This window comes from Sus scrofa, chromosome 2 (assembly GCF_000003025.6).
Source record: "Sus scrofa isolate TJ Tabasco breed Duroc chromosome 2, Sscrofa11.1, whole genome shotgun sequence".
Lineage (NCBI taxonomy): Eukaryota > Metazoa > Chordata > Mammalia > Artiodactyla > Suidae > Sus > Sus scrofa.
In genome coordinates this window covers 87209445-87229067 of record NC_010444.4, presented here as the reverse complement: position 1 = coordinate 87229067, position 19623 = coordinate 87209445, and the positions used below count along the sequence as shown (strand labels likewise).

At 40.0% G+C, this 19623-nt stretch overlaps 1 protein-coding gene across 1 annotated transcript in view; it reads right to left on the bottom strand.

Moving 5' to 3' along the window:
- Nucleotides 1-18229, bottom strand: part of SCAMP1 (secretory carrier membrane protein 1) — a 102682-nt gene extending 84453 nt beyond the window's left edge. The window contains 1 exon segment of the mRNA NM_214245.1: nt 18041-18229. Coding sequence (NP_999410.1) covers nt 18041-18097 — 57 coding nt within the window. The 5' untranslated portion in view covers nt 18098-18229.

Genomic DNA, 19623 nt, shown 5'->3' with positions numbered 1-19623 from the left:
ATAACAAGTGTCCTGAAACTCAAATTCACATTAAATTCTTTTTTTAATCCTACGTAAGGTATAACTCTTACGTATAACAATGAAATCATTCTTCCAATTTTCTACTTTTGACTACAATAGCTAAAATGACCTTGTTTCCTTCTAGATTCTAGAAAAGTTTAATCCAGGCTAAAAGTGAACTGGCATGTTTGTCAAAATCATTGTCTCAAGCGAACTGAGTTCACTTCTGGTCCGTCTGCAGTTTCTCCTAATGCAGTACGAGGTGACCAAGTAGTAGAGGATGTTCAGGATATGTAAGAATGATTTCAGAAAATAAAGACCTGGTATCTCTGAATTATCACATAATTAACATTTCAAATTAGTCTTAAATGGAAACAGTGTTGAGGAAGTCTCTAAAATGGGAGAAAAACAACAAAGCAAAATGAACGATTTTTCAATGCCTATTAAGAATCAAGCACTTATTGACATTATTTCCAATCCTTGCCATGACCCTCCCTGGTGGTTGATATTGTACTAAAATTACCAGCAGCAGCAGCTGACAGTAGTCACAGAAAAAGACAAATAGAAGCTAAGTCATAGGGAGACCATAAAAGGGGGTACAGAGGCTTATTTTCAGAGCTTGACATAACAAAGCCTGGAAGACCCCAAAAGAAGTGACTTTATATTGGGTAATAACTAATCAAACCAATTAGAGCCTATTTCTGGAGGCCCCTAAATGTGAGGCATAAAAATTGTACTGTAATTCCTAGCAGCAGCAGAAGCTAACTCTAGTCATGGTAAAAAGATAAACAGAAGCTAAGTCACAAGAAGACCAGAAAAGGGGGCAGTAGGTTCAGCACCTGAGAACAGCATTTACTAGCGTTGTCACTGAGTCACCAGAGCAAAACAGGGTCAAGAGCTGCTGCTGTTCTAGCTGATGAGGAATGACATGGTGTTGGAGGCGTTTTTAATATATTCCTACAGATTCTCAGAAGGGCCTGGGGATGAGGGGGGAAGGAGAAGTGTAAGAGGGGCCCAAGAGGGAAAAGAGGGTGGCAGAGATCAGCCCCCTAACCTTCGCTTGAACCAGTGGGAATCTCAACTGGTGTATGCTTTATCAATACTCATTTTGCTTGAAAATGACTTCCACTGGCTGCCAGGAAGGAGGTCAAGGGCAGGGAGCGTGGACTGAGGAAACACCTTGTAGCTTTCAGAGACCGGTTCATCAAATTGCAGGCACTGACTCTGTTGGGCTTCCTTCCCTCCCCAAGAATGCAAACAAGAAACCTCCAGCAGCTGAGATAACCTGAGCATGTCTTAAAACCAGAGCAGGTGGAACCAATACTCTTTGCCACTATGTATCCCATTAAAACTACACGTAAAAACAGTTTACTGCCCTTGACTACAGTCAAACAAAATCTTCTGCGTGAGAAAGATTTTAACAAGTATGAATACTTACTGATGCCTAGTGTACAGACTGATCCCAAACATACATACTGATCCAAAACTGCTGCTCAATCACTGCTTCATTTCACCTTCTCCTCTCTTCCATTTTAAAAAATAAGAGGGAGGAGATTACAAATAAAAGTCACGTCTTAATTGATCCTTTAATTTTTCTTAGTGATAGGTATTTCTCCACCGTTGGAAAGTGTAAGCCAACTAGACAAAACTTATTTTTTAAACAACCTCTATATGTTTCATCTCTTCCTATCTTTTCTCAGGATTACCCTATTAGTTATCCTTTTCCCTGGTATGTTCATCTGTCTGCTTCCTCTCAACAGGATGCCTCACAGCTACATTTCAAATCTCAGGCATCTTTAAAATGCAACAAAGAAAAACAAAAACATTCCTTCAATCACAGATCACCTTCAAGCTACCATCAGCCCCCTCTTTCTGTCCACTTCTCCATCTCCCGGCCCACACTCCCTCGCATCCGGCTGCCAAGATTGCTCACATGTGAGCTGCAATAGCCTTCTTACTGTTCCCCCTCCTATGCTATGACCCCTTCCTCAATCTCTTCTTCACAATGAACCTGAATGAGCTTCTCAAAATACAGACTTGCTAGTGTCACACCTACGTATTTTTGTTTTCTTTTTGTCTTTTGTCTATTTAGGGCTGCACCCATGGCATATGGAGATTCCCAGGCTAGGGACTGAATAGGAGCTGTAGCCCCCGGCCTACGATGCCACAGTCACAGCAACGCCAGGTCCAAGCCGCGTCTGTGACCTACTCCACAGCTCATGGCAACGCCAGATCCTTAACCCACTGAGTAAGGCCAGGGATCAAACCTGCAACCTCGTGGTTCCTAGTCAGATTCTTTCCACTGCGCCATGATGGGAACTCCACACCTACAGATTTGATTAATGAAGAGAACAAATGTATATTAAGTTTGGTTTATGCTCTCAAAAATCAAAGAGCATATTTCAGGCCTATAAAATTTATAAAACACTTTGGAAATGAACAATGAATAACTGATGAAATTTATGAGACAGAGATTGAAATGATGGGTAAATTCTCACCAACCACATTAAGAGACTGCTAAGGAATTAAGACAGATTTTAAACCAGCAATAAACACTGACGTTCTTTTATCATATACAGCTAAAGCTTACTACTGTTGTAATATGTTTTTTTCACCCAGACCTGTGCTATATAATGTAGTGGACACCAGCCACATGTAGCTCTTGAAATTTAACTAGTCCAAACTGAAATAAGCTGAAAGTATAAAGCACACACAATGTTTCTGATTTCAAAGCACAAAACAATGTATAGTATCATTAGTAATTGTTACATTGATTATGTGTTGAAAGATATTTTGTATATATGGGGTTAAATAAAATACTTTATTAAAATTAATTTCACCTGATTTTTTTCCATATGGCTACTACAAAATTTTAAATTACTTCTGTGGCCCAAATTATACAGCCATTGAACAGTGCTGCTCTAGTCATTATAATTTATTCAAGACTGGCTAATAATTTTGCTTTCATTCATTTGAGCAAATTCACTTACATTAGCAAAAAGGAAAACAACTCGAGACTTTAAATTTCCTCAAAGTTTTTCAAAATTACAAAAGACGACCAGAGGCCTGATGAGAAGCTTCCCAAGTTAATGTTTTTATATAACAGTAGCAAACTTTTGCCATGCTTTTTCACTTTCTTCACTGCTTCACATGAGACACTAGAAAACAATATTTTGAATATTTAAAAAATATTTAGAAAAAAATGCATATTTACAGCTCTATCAAGGAAACCCATGGGAAACTGAAGGAGGCAGAAAGCAAAGATAGATTGAAGGAGAGAGAATTCATCTAGTTCAGCACAAAGACTAGACTCTTTAATCATCTCATGTAATCCTCAGAACACCCCTATGACTTAGGTTCTACATCCTTTCTTTCACTGCTGAGAATATGAGCTCAGAGCTCAGAGATATTTACGTAATTTGCCCCAAGTCATATAGCTAACAAGTGACATCATATGGATTCAATTTCAAATCAGACTCCAAAGACCAAGTCTTTAGAAGGAAAATCTAATAAAGAGTACAAAGTTATGTTTCAAACAATATTTCCTCAAAAGAAAAAAGCTGAATTGAACACTGCATTGCTCCATAAAACTTAATTAAAATACTCTTTGGCAGTTCTGCTTAATCCAATCAATATTATACACTAGACTAGGCAACTTGATTAAACAAGAAAAGGCCCAAGCTAGGGGCCCTATCTTCAGAGAGTTAATTTTTTTTTTCTACCATACACTCTCAGAGCTATTATTATCATATGACTTTAAAAGTCACTGAAAATTTCAGGGAAGGGGGCCTACAAGAAGCCAGTAAAAATTTCAGCAAGATTGTAAAACAACATTTAGCAAAATGTTTATAACTTATTATAAGTGCTTAATAATCACTATGAATTTTTCAATCAATCATGATTTTAAAAAATTAAGACTCATTTTCACTGCAAGTCATGACAGTCTTAAACCTGAAAGAGACCCAAAACTAACTTTTATGGACCCAAGTCAACTCCTTAGTAAATTAAAAACAACTGAAGCAACCTAAAAGTTAACAAGCCACACCTTAAGTTACACCATCTGTCTCTTTTTCAATACCAGCATTAAGTATCAAGAAAATAATTATTTCATTATCTAGCCTCTCTTCATTCTAAAGAAAGAATCCTTTGGAAACAAAACAATTACCGAACATAACATAACTTGGTGAAAATTTCATTCAGATAATTAATCATCTATGTAAGTGATTTAAATAATATAGAAAGCAAGAAACTTGAGTTTCTTAGCCCATAGTCAAAATGAAATTCAGAGATCTGGTCCTTTCTTTGCTCCACTTTATACTGCCAACAGCACTTTGAACAGCTGCTGTAAGACATCCTCTCCCATTTTCCTTAATAAAGCCATTCATGGAATTGCTTTAGTCCAGGTTCTATAATTCCTGAGTAAATTTGGAACTATTAACCTCTGGGTCTGAATTTCCCCATCTACCAAATCAAGGAGGCAAACTATAACAGCACATAAGCCTTCTGCCTCAGACTCTGCATTCAGGGGAACTGCGGTTACAATACTGACCAATTCCTCTTTTTCCTTCAGGACAGCTCAGCTCTCACCTCATGAACTTTTTCTCCTGCAATCTGAAAAATGTTGTATTCCTGTCTCTCAGCATCAAAGCAAATAAATCACGCAGTATGTCTCCCAACTAAAGTGTGGATTCTTTGACATCAAGGACTTCTTTTCTTCATCTTTGTATTCCTCATGACTATCACAGTGCCTGATTTCACTTTCAGCGCTTCATATATGTTTGACTAATGGTAACAATCTCTTGAAGACAACTGAATTTGAAACTCTCATCTCTAATACAGTCATAGCAATCACACCAAAATTTTAAGTAACTATAAAGATCTTTTCAAACTGGCAAACAGTTTAAATATAATGGTTGATAAGGACAAAGAATTTGCTTTACTTGTTTTTCAAATTATGCCACTGGATTCACTCAGTCACATCAACCATCTAACCAAAACAAGAGAAAATACTCCATTGGCAAAGGAATTAGGAGATCCACTGTCAAATGCTATGATAGATCACTAAAGTAAAGAGGTCCTACTATTCCAAACTGCATATTTATTACATGGCATTATTTTTGCACCACATGAGCTACACAAAAGCAGTCAAAAAAAAAAAAAGATAATATATCTAAAGATAAAGCAGTGGTGGGAGTGCCCGTCGTGGCGCAGTGGTTAACAAATCCGACTAGGAACCATGAGGTTGCAGGTTCGATCCCTGGCCTCGCTCAATGGGTTAAGGATCCGGTGCTGCCGTGAGCTGTGGTGTAGGTTGCAGACGGGGCTCTAATCCCGCGCTGCTGTGGCTCGCTGCTGTGGCTCTGGCGTAGGCCAGCAGCTCCAATTCAACCCCTAGCCTGGGAACCTCTACATGCTGAGGGAGCGGCCCAAGAAATGGCAAAAAAAAAAAAAGTAAAGCAGTGGCAAGAAACCAAACAAATGACGTCTTAAACCAATCAACATTTACGTAGTATTTAGACAGTATCAATATTTATACTATTGAAATGTCTTACATCTACAATAAATGCTCAAGAAAGATTCAAAAAGTAACTTTAAAAAGACAATAATTACCTCTAATCACATACAAAAATTAAATCGAAATGAATCAAAGCCCTAAATGTATGCATTAAAAATTTAAAACTCTTAGAAGAAACACAGGAATAAACCTTCGGGACCTTGAATTAGGCTATGAATGGCCTCTTAGATATGATACCAAAAGCACGAGCAAAGAAAGAAAAAGATAATTGGACTTGATCAAAATTAAAAATTTTCCTCAGATTAATTGACTATAGGTGTCTGGGTTTATTTCTGAGTTCTCCATTCTGCTCCATTGGTCTGTATGTCTGTTTTGGTACCAGTATCACACTGTCTTGATGACTGTGGCTTTGTAATATTGTCTGAAGTCTGAGAGAGTTATGCCTCCTGCTTGGTTTTTGTTCCTCAGGACTGCTTTGGCAATTCTGGGTCTTTTATGGTTCTATGTAAATTTTTGGATTCTTTGCTCTAGTTCTGTTGAAAAATGCTGGGGGGGAGGACTGATAGTTAGGGATTAGTAGATGCAAACTATTGATTTGGAGTGGATAAGCAATGTGATCCTGCTGTACAGCACAGGGAACTGTATCTAATCACTTGTGATGGAACATGATGGAGGATAATGTGAGAAAAAGAATATATGTATGTGTGTAAAGGGGTCACTTTGCTGTACAGCAGAAATTGACATTGTCAATCAACTACAATAAAAAATCTGTTAAATTTTTTTCCTGCTGGAAATATATTTTATTAAATATAAATAAAAGTATTTCCAGAAAATAAAGAGAACCTACACAATTAGAGAAAATTTTTACACATAGACTTGTATCTAGAATACATAAAAAACTCTACATAATGAAAAGACAACAATTTTTAATTGGGCAAAGATTTGAACATACATTTCTCTAAAGAAAACATACAAATGGCCAATGAGTACATCAAAAGATATTCAGTATCATTAGCTATCAGGCAAATGCAAATCAAAACCATAGTGAGATACCACTTCATACTACTAGAATGTCTGCAATCAAAAAAGATAAAGTATTGGCAAGGATTTCAAAAAACTAGAATCTTCATACTACTGGTAGGAACATAAAGTGGTACAGTTGTCTTGGAAAACAGTTTGGCAATGTGATCAAACAGGTTACCATGTGATCTAACAATTCCACTCCTAGGTGTATATCCATATGTCCACATAAAAACTTGTACACGAGTATTCATAGCAACATTATTCCTAACAGCCAAAAGTTGGAAACAACCCAAATATATGTAAACTGACAAATGCACAAATAAAATGTAGTATATACCCATGCAAAGGAGTTATAATTTGGCAATAAAAATAAACGGACTCCATGGAGTTCCCGTCATGGTGCAGTGGTTAACGAATCCGACTAGGAACCATGAGGTTGCGGGTTCGATCCCTGGCCTTGCTCAGTGGGTTAACGATCCGGCGTTGCCGTGAGCTGTGGTGTAGGTTGCAGACGCGGCTCGGATCCTGCGTTGCTGTGGCTCTGGCATAGGCCGGTGGCTACAGCTTTGATTCAACCCCTAGCCTGGGAACCTCCATATGCCGCGGAAGCGGCCCAAGAGATAGCTAAAAAAAAAAAAAAAAAAAAAAAAAAGACAAAAAAATAAAATAAAATAAAATAAAAAATAAAAATAATAAAAAAATAAACGGACTCCGGATACATGCTACAATATGGATGCTACAATATGGATGAACTTTAAATACATGATACTACATGAAAGCTGCTAGTCATAAAAGACTACATACTGTCCATCTATATGAAATGTTCAGAAAGCATGTTAGTGGCTGCCTGGTGCTGGAGAAGTTGGGAGGGAAATGAGCAATGGCTATAAAGGGTCTGGGGTTTCTATGTGGGGTGTTGAAACGGTTCAAAAATTGACACAAGTGATGACTGCACAACTGAATATACTAAAATCATTAAATCATACCCTTTAAATGGGTGAACTACATGATATATTATATCTCAAAGTTGTGTTTAAAATAAGATAATCAGATGTAACATTTCCTGGAAGAAATGCTGCCAACCAGCTATAAATCCGTATGTCTTCAAAATCTAAACACCAAATCACTCACTGTAGTCGTAAAATAAAGGCATGTTCACTGGGAAATAAGTAAAAAGGGATAGAGGAGGGGGATGGGCACACAGAGACCATGCTGACACCAGGGTTTGAATACTTACAAACTGGGTAAATTATTTTAGAATCCTATTATATGGAATCATGAAACTTTCTTCTGAAATGTGAGAAACTGGGTACCTAAAGAGCTAGGTGCCCCAATATTAATGTACTAAAGTCTACAGACATAAAAGGGAGGATCACAAAGAACAGGAAAATATTTGGTCATATGTCTGTTCAGCTGACTGGTGAGTTCGAATGACCACAAATGAATGGGCCACTGAACGGAAAACCTAAGGATGGGAGGATGACACTTATTTTCAGTACACTCCTGAGAGATCTTTGTAACCAAAAAAGTTTATTTTATCATACACAGTAGTTTTTCCCCAAGATTAATGAGTTTTCTGTCATTCCCCATTAACTCTTAAATACTGACATAGCAAAACAATTACCACTAAATGTGGCAAGCAAAGCCCTGTGAACAAATTTTATAAGGTCTCAGTATTTTTGTCCTATTCTAGGCAGCCAACTTTTGGGTGTTTTTTAATGGTCGCACTCGCGGCATATGGAAGTTCTCAGGCCAAGGACGGAATCTGAGCTGCAGCTGTGACCTCTGACACAAATGCAGTGACACTGAATCCTGTAATCCACTGCCTTGGATCAGGGATCGAATCCACGCCTCTGCAGTGACTCCAGCTGCTGCAGTCAGGTTCTTAACCCACTGTGTCACAGTGGGAACTCTGGCAGCCAAATTTTTTAAAATGCAGTTTTTCCACCCTCAGATTTAATGTACGTTTTATAGAACATTTTCTTATGGAACAAATGCTGGTGAAATAAATAACCTACTCTTGTTAACTTGGTGATTAGCTCTTCAGACCTGTTCTTAAAATCCTACCACCAAACCCAAGCATTTTCTATAACAATATATCCATGGGAAGAAAATGTTCAGAGTTCCAACAGTGACACCAGGGACTCATCTACTAGTTTTGCATGATTTCAAAAAGTAATCATAATCATAACTCTAAAAACTACTAGACACAAATAAAAAGAACACCAGATGTCCTTTTCAAAAATCACCCCCATTAAACAACGCAGTGTACAACTTTCCAACATTGAAACAAACTTTCTATCACAAGGTGATTTGTCATAAACATAAAATGAGCTCTCCTTATGATTACCCTCAGTTCAAGCTGTGATATATAACAGCTTCTAAAATCCCCACACTGGTCGTCAGACAACCAGTAATTTCTGTTTTGTTTTTGTTGCTATTTCGGTTAATACCAAAAGTTTAAAAGTTAATAAAAATTAGAGTCTGCCTTAGAAAATACAGGCAATTCAGGGATAAAATAAAAGAGAAGAATAAATAATCACATGTTGCAACCAAAGATAATCTTGCACCATTATTTATTTCCTTTATCTGTTATTTTAAGAGCTTCCCATCTTCAACTTAATTCAAAAGCTCAACTCCTGGAACTGTGAGAAAAGTAAAAACAAACAACAGCAATTAAATACTGAAGGCAGAAAAATTAAGCAAAATTGCCTAAGGTCACCGAACTAGGAAGTGGACAAGCAAATCTAGGCCGCCTGGTTCCAAAGCCACTCTTTCACCTACTCCCCTCAACAAATGGAAGGCATAAACCTCATTAACGCCTTCCTCCAGCATCAGGCTAAGAACCCAGAAATGTGTGTCTGCAACCTACAGATTACAGAACATTTTCTTAGGAACTCAACTCTAAAAAAAAGTGGCTAAGTTCCCCCGAGAATCAAATATAAACATTTCCATAAAATTTTAATCAAGTAGAAAACATGTACCACTCTTTGAGGCTTAAGAAATACATTAATTTCCATTTTTATAATATTCCACTTACTTGTAAGCAATTCACTAAAATTTATGGCTATTTGAGATGCCAAAAATTAGGCATGCTAGGCCATAAATAAAACCACAAGACTGGCTAAATCAACCTCAAATAAGCATCGACGGCTCAAGGAAAATTGCTAAATGGTAGTAAAATTACACTAGAACACAGCCCCTGCTGCAGCCGGCCCAGATTCTTGACACTCTTTTCCTGTCACTATCACCTTCCACAGATATTCCACATCACTATATGAAAATTCTAACCCCTATTAGAGGATTCCTGGATAAAATGACCATCAGTAGCATGTGTGCAACTCTGCCTCTGCAAGATGAACAAAGTGGAAACTTCCAGTATTTGTAGTATATATATATATATTGTTTCTATGATATGCATTGTTTTGGCTGTATCTGATAAGAAAAATCTTTAATAGCTACATACACTAAATCATTTGCATTCAAATGTCTGATTTACCTTTCTATGAACAATCAAGTTAAAATGATCAGTGTCTTCCTATCACAAATCCTTTCTTCCTAAATTGATCTCGCCAATACTCAATGTTTGAGGGCACCAGTATTCAAATTGCACACTTTATAGGATACATTTATTTCCTGCTTTATGCTTTTAAGAGGTTCCAACAGCTTTACTAATATACCAAAAAAATTCATTAATTCACATGTATTCTGTAAAATAAATGGAAGTGTTTCTTTTAAAGAAAAAGTATCCAGTTGGTAGCATAGCTGTATTTATAATTACACTCTAAAAACAAGTACAAAACCCATTATTACACTTTTGTTAAAGTACTGGAACAAGCAGAGATTAGAAGCAGTTGCAACACTAACTCTGGCAATTTGAGAATCTGGGCACGCTAATCTATACACTCTAGGGGCATCCAGCAGGTATCTGGGAGCCATTTTGCATGAAATATGAAGGCTCTTAATTAAAAAATTTCATTTATTTTGCAAGAACATAGATTAAGAGGAAAGAGTCTTCAATGAGGGTGCCAAGATCACTTAAAGGAGAAAGAACAGTCTGTTCAACAAACGGTGTTGGAACAAATGGCTATCCACATCACAAGAAAGAAGTTCAGCCTTCACACCCTATACAAAAATTAATTCAAGTTAAATCATAAAGCTAAAAGGAAGAGCTAAAATTATAACACTCTTAGAGGAAAACACAGGGATAAATCTTCATTACCTCAGATGTGGCAAAGAATTCTTAGATACAATATTAAAACACAAAATACAGACAACTTAGACAATCAGAATTTAGAACTTTTGTACATCCATGGACATTAACAAGAAAGTAAAAAAAAAAATGGACAAAATTGGAGAAAATATCTGTCAATCACATAGCTGGATAAAGAACGTATAAAAATCTCTTAAAACTCAATAATAAAAAGATGACCCAATTTTAAAACAGGCAAAGGATCTGCATAAACATTTTTTCAAAGATGACATACGAATGGCCCATAAGCACATAAAAATATGTTCAACATCATGCAATCACTGGGAGAAGGCAAATAAAAACCAACATGAGATACTTCACACCCACTAGGATAGCTAGAATTTAACAGGTAACAGTAAGTGTTGACTTGGATATAGAAAAAGCAGACCCCTCTTACACTACTGCCTGGGATATGAAACGGTACAGCTACTTTGCAAAACTGTCAGTTCCTTAAATGATTCAACAGTTACCACAAGACCCAAAGACCCTAAGTACATACCCAAGGGAGATTAAAACAAGTGTTCAAACAAAAACTTGTACATGTATGTATATATCAGCACTATTCAGAATAGTCAAAAGGCAAAAACAACCCAAAGGGTTCATCAACTGATGAAGTGACATAACTAATGCTTACAAGCATTCAAAGCCAAATGCCAGGGAGATGAGTACTAGATACATGTTTCTAAGGACTTCTTGTGGCATTTCTTCCACAGGGAAAGGGAACAGGGGCTCCAACCCTGGCCTACAATGTCAAGGCAGAAGCTTCAGGCTTCAGTAATAAAAAGTGAAATAAAATGAAAGCAGTAAGGGGACTTGGTGCAAATTCAAATCCACCCCACCTCCACGTGGCCTTTTTCATCCCAAACCTATTAAAGGTTGGGAGACTTCCTTCTTGTGATTCAAAAACATCTCACAGTGTTTTGTTTTTCACTACAACCAAAAACTAAGTACAGTTTTTTTGGGTCTGGTTGCCCTTTTTTGGCCATGCCCACACCATGAGGAAGTTCCCAAGCCAGGACTTGTTAGAATCCGAGCCACAGCAGTGACCATACCAAATCCTTGACCGCTGGGCCACCAGAGAACTCCAGTATAGTTTTAATCATTTCATGTACATCTGTATTCTATCATTTATGTCTGTATTCGGTCTAAATACAGGTTTAAGTCTATCCTGAGTTTGACAAGAAGATGTTACTTTGTTTCTTCCAACCAGAACTGTTTCAAGGTAATGCAGACTCAAATCACCACAAATGCTAGAAGAAGGGAGGGTTTTTTAAAGATGCACACAGAGGGATGCCAGGTGTCACACAGGCTGCAGTCTTCAAAACGTGACATTACGTCTTCCTGGAGCTCTAGAGCAGCTCTAATAAAGGTCTAGAATTCTAGAAAATGATTCCTGCTCCAGTGCTTCGTCATTGAGAGAACTCAGCCCTTTCCTCATGCCTTTCCACTGGTACTCTCACTACAACTACCTGCTTTTCTGTGCTCTTAGTTCACGCTGCTGAAAAAGAGAGCTCAGTCAACTATCACTGTTCTTGCTGCAGCATAATTTTTGGACCAAGCAATCGTACCTGCTTCTGCTTGGCGCTGGGCCAGGTACTTTGGATGAGTCTGCTAAGGCCAGCATGGCAAGCACCACATAAGAAAGGGCATGATCACCTACATTTAAGCAATCACTTGGGGCCGCTCCCTCAGTAGATGTTGAGGCTCAGAGCACAGCATCCTAGAACATACACCCCTTTCCTTGCCCTCAAAGCAGGGTCCCCTGACTGATGAGCCTGGCTAGATTTCAGACTTGCTATTTGTAGGAGCAGCTGCTACACACACACACAGACACACCCACTGCCCTGCCCCCGCCCCATTCCTCCTATTACTTGAATGGGAGTTTTATTGAGGTTATCTTGTACCTGTCTTACTACTTCAGACTGGTTTTATCTTTTCAGTTCCTAGGTTTGCATTAAACAGTCCCTTTTATCAAGATGTGAAGTCTAATCCTCCCCACTCCTTTTTTGAATCTGGGCTGGTTCTGTGGCTCGTTTTGACTAACAGAATGTGGCAAAAGTGAATATGACTCAAGAAGCATTATGGGGGAGTTCCCGTCATGGCGCAGTGGTTAACGAATCCGACTAGGAACCATGAGGTTGCGGGTTCGATCCCTGCCCCTTGCTCAATGGGTTAACGATCCGGCGTTGCCATGAGCTGTGGTGTAGGTTGCAGACGTGGCTCGGATCCTGCGTTGCTGTGTCTCTGGCATAGGCTGGCAGCTACGGCTCCAATTCGACCCCTAGCCTGGGAACCTCCATATGCCACGGGAGTGGCCCAAGAAATGGCAAAAAGACAAAAAAAAAAAAAAAAAAAAAAAGGAAGCATTGTGGCTCCCACTTTTGTTCTCTTGGAACACTACTGCCACCAGGTAAAAAGCATAGGCTATTGCTAGGAGAGGCCACATGAAAGAGAACCAATTGCTGCCGCCACTGACAGCCCCGGGTAATCATCAGATACTTGAGTGAGGACCTCTTAAACCACCCAGGCCTAGTTAAGGTGCCAGATGATTGAAGCCACATGAGTTACTCTAGACAGTAACATTTAAAAACAAACTGCCCAGAACATGGTGAACCAACTATAATAGAAAAAAATAAAAATCTTTAAAAAAAAAGAAAAAAAGAAAAACTCGAAAGTACAGAATATAAAATAACATTCACCCATGTACCCACTGCTCTTTTTAAATATGTTTACCGTTCGGAAAAAAACTACCCAGCTAAATCTAAGTCAAATAACAAAATACTGAGCAAGTAAGTGTTATTTTAAGCCCCTACATTTTGGGATTACGGTCAATCATCCTTTGGTATAAGCAGGGGAATTGGTTACAGGAGCCCCGTTGGATGTCAAGATTTGCAGATGCTCAAGCCCCTTATTTTTTGTTGTGTTTTGCTTTGTTTTTCGGTTTGGGTTCTTTTTTTAATGGCAGCACCTGCGGCACATGGAAGTTCCAGGCTAGGGGTCGAATGGGAGCTGCAACTGCAGCAACACGGGATCTGAGCGGCATCTGTGACCTATGCCGCAGCTTGAAGCAACAGCAAATCCTTAACCCACTGAGTGAGGCCAGGGATCGAACTCAAATATCACAGACACTATGTCAGGTTCTTAACCTGCTGAGCCACAGTGGGAACTCCTCAAGTCCTTTATATAAAACTAGTGTAGTGCAATCAGCCCTACATAGATGATCTTTCATGTATTTGCTATACAGCAACATGTAACAAAGACCAAATTAAATAAAATAATGATGCCTCTTAATTTGATGAAATATAATCAGCAGCTCAATGGACACTTTTTTAAAAATTTTATGGCCACACATGTGACATATGGAAGTTCCCGGGCCAGGGACTGAATCCAGGCTATGTGGCAATGCTGGATCCTTTAAGCCACTGTGTCAGGCCAGGCATTGAACCTCTACAGCGAGCTGAGCAGCTACCGTCAGATTATTAACTTGGCTGTGGCACAGTAGGAATACCTCAGTGGAGACTTTTAAAAAATATCAAGCTGAGGAAAAGACAGTGGGAACTCATGCAATTGACATGAACATAAAATACCATAGACCATAAATTACTACCACTGAGTTCCAGATTAATGCCGAAAGATGAAGTTTGCCAAGTTAGACTATCACAGAAAAATTCACAAAATCCTTTCCCAGCACCATCCAATCTCCAGTCTTAAATTCTGAATGGATAAAGGAGGACTGACATCCACTATTATAAATGAAAACAGAATGGGTAATACCTTTGAATTATGGGGTCTCTTTTTAATGACAAGGTTTTCGATTTTCCACTTCAACTAAATTCTTAGGCTACCACTGCTATTACTGCAACTAAAAAGATAACATAAATAAGAACACTGAACTGTATGCCATTTTAAAGAGATTATTTCAATACAGTAGAATCAACTTTTGAAGCCAAAATAAAATGGACAGTGTACTCAATTTTAACATACATTTTTTTTACTAGGGAGGGAACGTGTATAGTGGCAAAGGGACTAGAATTCAGACAACCTGGGTCTAGTTTAGTAGAGTGACCTAAAGCAAATCAATTATTTTGGGCCTTGATTCCTCAGCCAGGACCTGCCAAACTACTAGAACTCTAGAAGATTCAAAGGGAACATGAACTTCACTAAATTATAAGCTAAGAGTAATATGGTTAACTATAATTAAATCCAGTTTCTTGAATTACTAACAATACTATTTATTATCTAATTAAAGCCACCATGCACTGAACACTTACAATATATGAAATGTATGTTCACCTAATACCATCAACAATTCTATGGAGAAGGTACTATTATTCCATTCTACAAAATAGTAAACTAATAGTATAGAGAGGCTAAGTAACTTTCAAGATTTCATAGCTGGTCAATGACAAGGCCAGGATCAAAGGCAGGTTTTTTTTGTTTTTTTTTTTTAAACTCCTCAGCCAAAACTTTAAAATACTACACGAGAGCCTCAAGTCCAAGCTCCAAATGCAAAACAAGAATTCTGGTATCTGAAATGTAAACAGGGAGCATATACAGTGCCATCAGCAATAAACCAGGAATCAGATGATCTAAATTCTAATGCCAATTCTGCACTACCTACACCTAGATCTAAGACAATGGACGAGTCAGCAATGGAAATCAAACAGCTTTTCATCAGGAAGAAATGAGGATGGCTGCCAAATGTGATATAAATATTTTGAAAATATGAACTTTATTTTTGAATACTGAAATATTTCAGATATTGAAAAGAAGAACATATTTAAAAGAAAGATAACACAAAGATGAACCTAGACACTTTTTATATTTAAGTAGAGAGGACCAGAAATGCCATTTTAAAAAATCACATTTATATAGAAGGAAACCAAGAGTAGAAAGAAGAAAGAATATGCCATAAATGTAAAGCTTTACTTAAGAAAAGAGGAAGGAGGAGTTTCCGCTGTGGCACAGCAGTTTAAGGATCCGGTCTTATCTCTGTGGTAGCTCAGGTAACTGCTGTGGTTCAAATACAATCCCTGGCCTGGGAACTTCCATATGCCACCGGCAAGGCCAAAAAAAAGAGAGAAGAGGAAGGGCAGTTGAACTTACATGGAAAGTTAAAAGGTCAGATACACAGTGTGGTGACAATCACCAAAAATAGGGAAAGATTATAAACAGGAGCATGTGTACAACCAAATCTTCTTCAGGCCTTATCATTCTTTGAAGCATTTTATGAACCTGAATAATCATTGTCCACTAAGTGTATCCAATTATAAAAAACAAAAAGATTTATAAGTTTACGCCACAATAAATAAATATTTAAAGTTACTTTGGGGAGTTCCCATGTGGCTCAGTGAGTTGAGGACCTGATATTGCTCTCTGTGAGGATGCAGGTTCAATCCCTGGCCTTCTACAGCAGGTTAAGTATCCAGCATTGCGGCAAACTGCAGGTCAGAGATGAAGCTTCAATTGGCCCGGGAACATGTATATGCTGCAGGTGAGGCCATAAAAAATAATTAAATAAAGCTACTTTGGAGGTTAGAATTACTAAAGCAATCCTACCTATGGCAGAAGAGGAAAGTGCCATGGCAACATCAGATGTCACAGAAGAGCAATCTGGGCTAAGAAGACAACAATGTATTGCCCTAACAAGAAAACTAGCTACATAAAAATGAGCCAGGAAATGGAATGACTAAATAGAAAACAGCCAAACTGTCAGATGCTGAATAGATAGCATCAATGAATTATCCGAATTAGGAAAAGCTAACAGGTTCTTAATGGTATACCTTCAAAACATTCGAAAATAACACCATCTGGCAAGTTACGTCTCTTTTAAAACGCCTATGATTTAAGAATAATCCGATTTTCCACGCGGGATGACGAAATACTAAATACTAAACTTCTGGGTGGGGTGGGGATTCTGCTCCAAGTACAACCATATCATCTTTAAAACCTCAAAGTTTCAGGCCAGTTGTATGGTATTTTCTCAAGTGATATTAGAGGCAAAGGAAGAGGTGACAGAGTCGATTCTGCTTTTCTTCGGAGTGAATCAAGTCACCAGTAATAACCAGAATCATTTAATTAAGATAATCCTCTATGAAATTATCAAGCTAACAATCAGAAAAAGGGATGTTTTCCTCTTCCAAGATTCTTAAGAGATCAAACCAGGAGTAAAAAGACGTAAAATCAAGCTGGAAGGGACCACAAATTAAAGTTACTATTGTACACATCCAGAGGAAGTGAACCAAACTCAACCAGTAGTTGGAAACACATTACACGTGCTATGCAACTGCACTCATTAAGAAACCTGGAGCGGTACTTTAAAAAGATAGTTATTTAGATGTTGCATTAATTTAAACACAGATAATGAACATCTTAACCACTTTCCTCTGCCTCTTTCTATACCAAGCTCTTCTATAGCTGGGGTTGATAAAGGTAGACTCAGAAAGAAAGCAGCTCACGTGGAAATGGTATCCTCCACACAGTGCAGCAAACAGCTGACGCACCAGGAGCTTGGAAAATATCCCGTCGTTTACCTCACTAAGAACAGTTAGGTAGGAAGACGATTGTCCACGTGCACTATTGTTTCCAGGTGCTTTTATTTATATTTAACTTATGCTTTGATATCAGGACCTTCAACCTCAGGCAAATGGTGGGGAGGAGGGATGGCAGCGCCGCTGGTGGTATCTGGGCGCAACACAAGTTTAAAAAATAAAAACAAAACCCCCTTTTTTTTTTCTTTTCTTTTTTTTTTTAAACTGCAATGTACTCGATGCCCTCACCTCTCCTCCACGCCGCCCTTCGCCGCCGCCGCCTGGGATCCCCATGACAACCCCTCCCGAGAGTGAGCCCCCCTCCGACACGTCCTGGCCCCCGCCCCGGTCCGGCCAGTCACACTTGCCTGACAGATGACAACTCCACCTGTTCTGGGTTCTCACCCTCCTTGCTCCCGAAAGGCAAACCAGGAAGCCTAAGCCACGGGAATCCCGACTCCCGGGCCAGGGCACGACCCTCTCCAGTCGGGGACGTGGGGAGGGCCGGCCGGATAGGGAGCTTAGCAGGTTCCACTCCGACCCCAAACGAGTGACGCGGGGGCCAAAGCACGACCCCCCAAAGGGGTGCGATGGCCCGGAACCCCTGTCCAAGCGGCTGAGGGGGGCCGAGTGGCAGGCGCAGTGGGCACCAAAGAACTTGTCGGTTTAAACAAACAACCACGCATCGCGGCGGCGGGAGATGCTGGGGACGACGCTCACCTTGAAGGGGTTGTTGAGATCCGGGTCGGCAAACGGGTTACTGTCAAAATCCGACATCTCGCGCTCGGCGTCACCCACCCGACCCAGGCGCAAAGAAGAGAGACGAGGCGAGGCCGCCGCCCCCCTGCGCGCTCACGTCGCCGCCGCCGTCGCCGAGCAGATCCGGGTGCAGCTCGCGAGGCCACCCAGCCGGCCGTGCCACTGAGCATGCCCGGTGCGGCGGGCTCCCGGCCGCCGGCGCAGCTCCTGGTTCGCCGTCCCGTTCTTCCCGGCTGGAATCCAGCGTTCCGGGCTTTAGCTACGACCGGATAGGAACTAGGGGCGGAGGGACCCGAGAGCAGAGGCGGTTTGTGCTCAGCGCCCAACATTGATTCCGCCTCTGGAGGAGCCGAGCGTCTGGCTGGACTCGGTTGTATTATGAATTAAAAATCGGCCCCTGTGCCGAGCGCGACTTAGGAAAAAGGTGGTACTTTTGAGCAAGAAAGACGTACGCTGACCTTACTTCCCAAGGTTGGGAAGGTAGCCCGGGACGTAGACGCCACACCTGGGGAAGGTGTGGCTTTTTAACCGGGGCAGAGAGGCGCAAGGAACTGGAAAATCTCCGCCTCAGTCTCCAAAGATAACGCCCCTTGGGGTCCGGTCTTGGCACACCCCTGACCCCCACCTGGGAATCCCAGCCTCCCGTCTTCCGGTTTTTCCATACTCTAGGTTGTTGCTAAATCACGGAAACCTGTCTTGGCGCTATCGATCCAGACTAGCTCCGCGGAGGTTTGGGAAAGAGAAATTAGGTACCAGGGTCCAGTTCTTGCTACCGTGCTCCGGAGTCTGCAAAATGGCACCTTCGCCGGAAATGACTGTGGGGTAGCACAGGTCCAGAAATCAAGGCCCTCAAGTTAATGTTAATGAATGACAAAAGGATGCCCTTTGTGTTTTCTTTGAAGCCCTCGGGCTCAAAATAATATGCCTCTGATTTTTTCCTGTTCGCTACCCAACACCAGAAAACACCGAAAAATGTATATGTGTAAGGAATTTATTTGTATCATTCATTTGGCCCACCCCTGAACTTGAGAAGACATCGCTTTTGCATCCTCTCATCTTTTTGCACTAACAGCAAAACAGCAGATAAAGCTACAAAAAGCCAGAATTATTTTCACTTGGTAGGGGCCTAAGACTTGGAAGGAACTAGAGTTAGTCTTCTTGGCTTTCCTGCACTTTGCGAAGTCACCTGGGAAATAGTCTCTCCCCACTGTGAAAACACTAGTTGGAGGTGATAGGCAAAAACCACATTTGCTATCAACTCTCTTTGGCGGGATTCGGGTTGGGATATATGACAAGCTGGTCCTAGGCAGCCTACTAGGAGGAGTGTCAGCTAATGAGTAACAGCAGACCAGACTGATGATGGCAGGGCTGCAAGATTGTGGATATGAAAAAAGAGCAAACAATCTATTGTCGTTGCTGTCCTATCCTCAGCAGCTGCCGGGAGTATAGTTTATAGCAGAGTGCTCAAAACATGTGTTTGGTGCAAATCCCAATTCTGATACTACATGTGCTACCCACTTCCTGAGCTTGACCTTGCCCAGCTG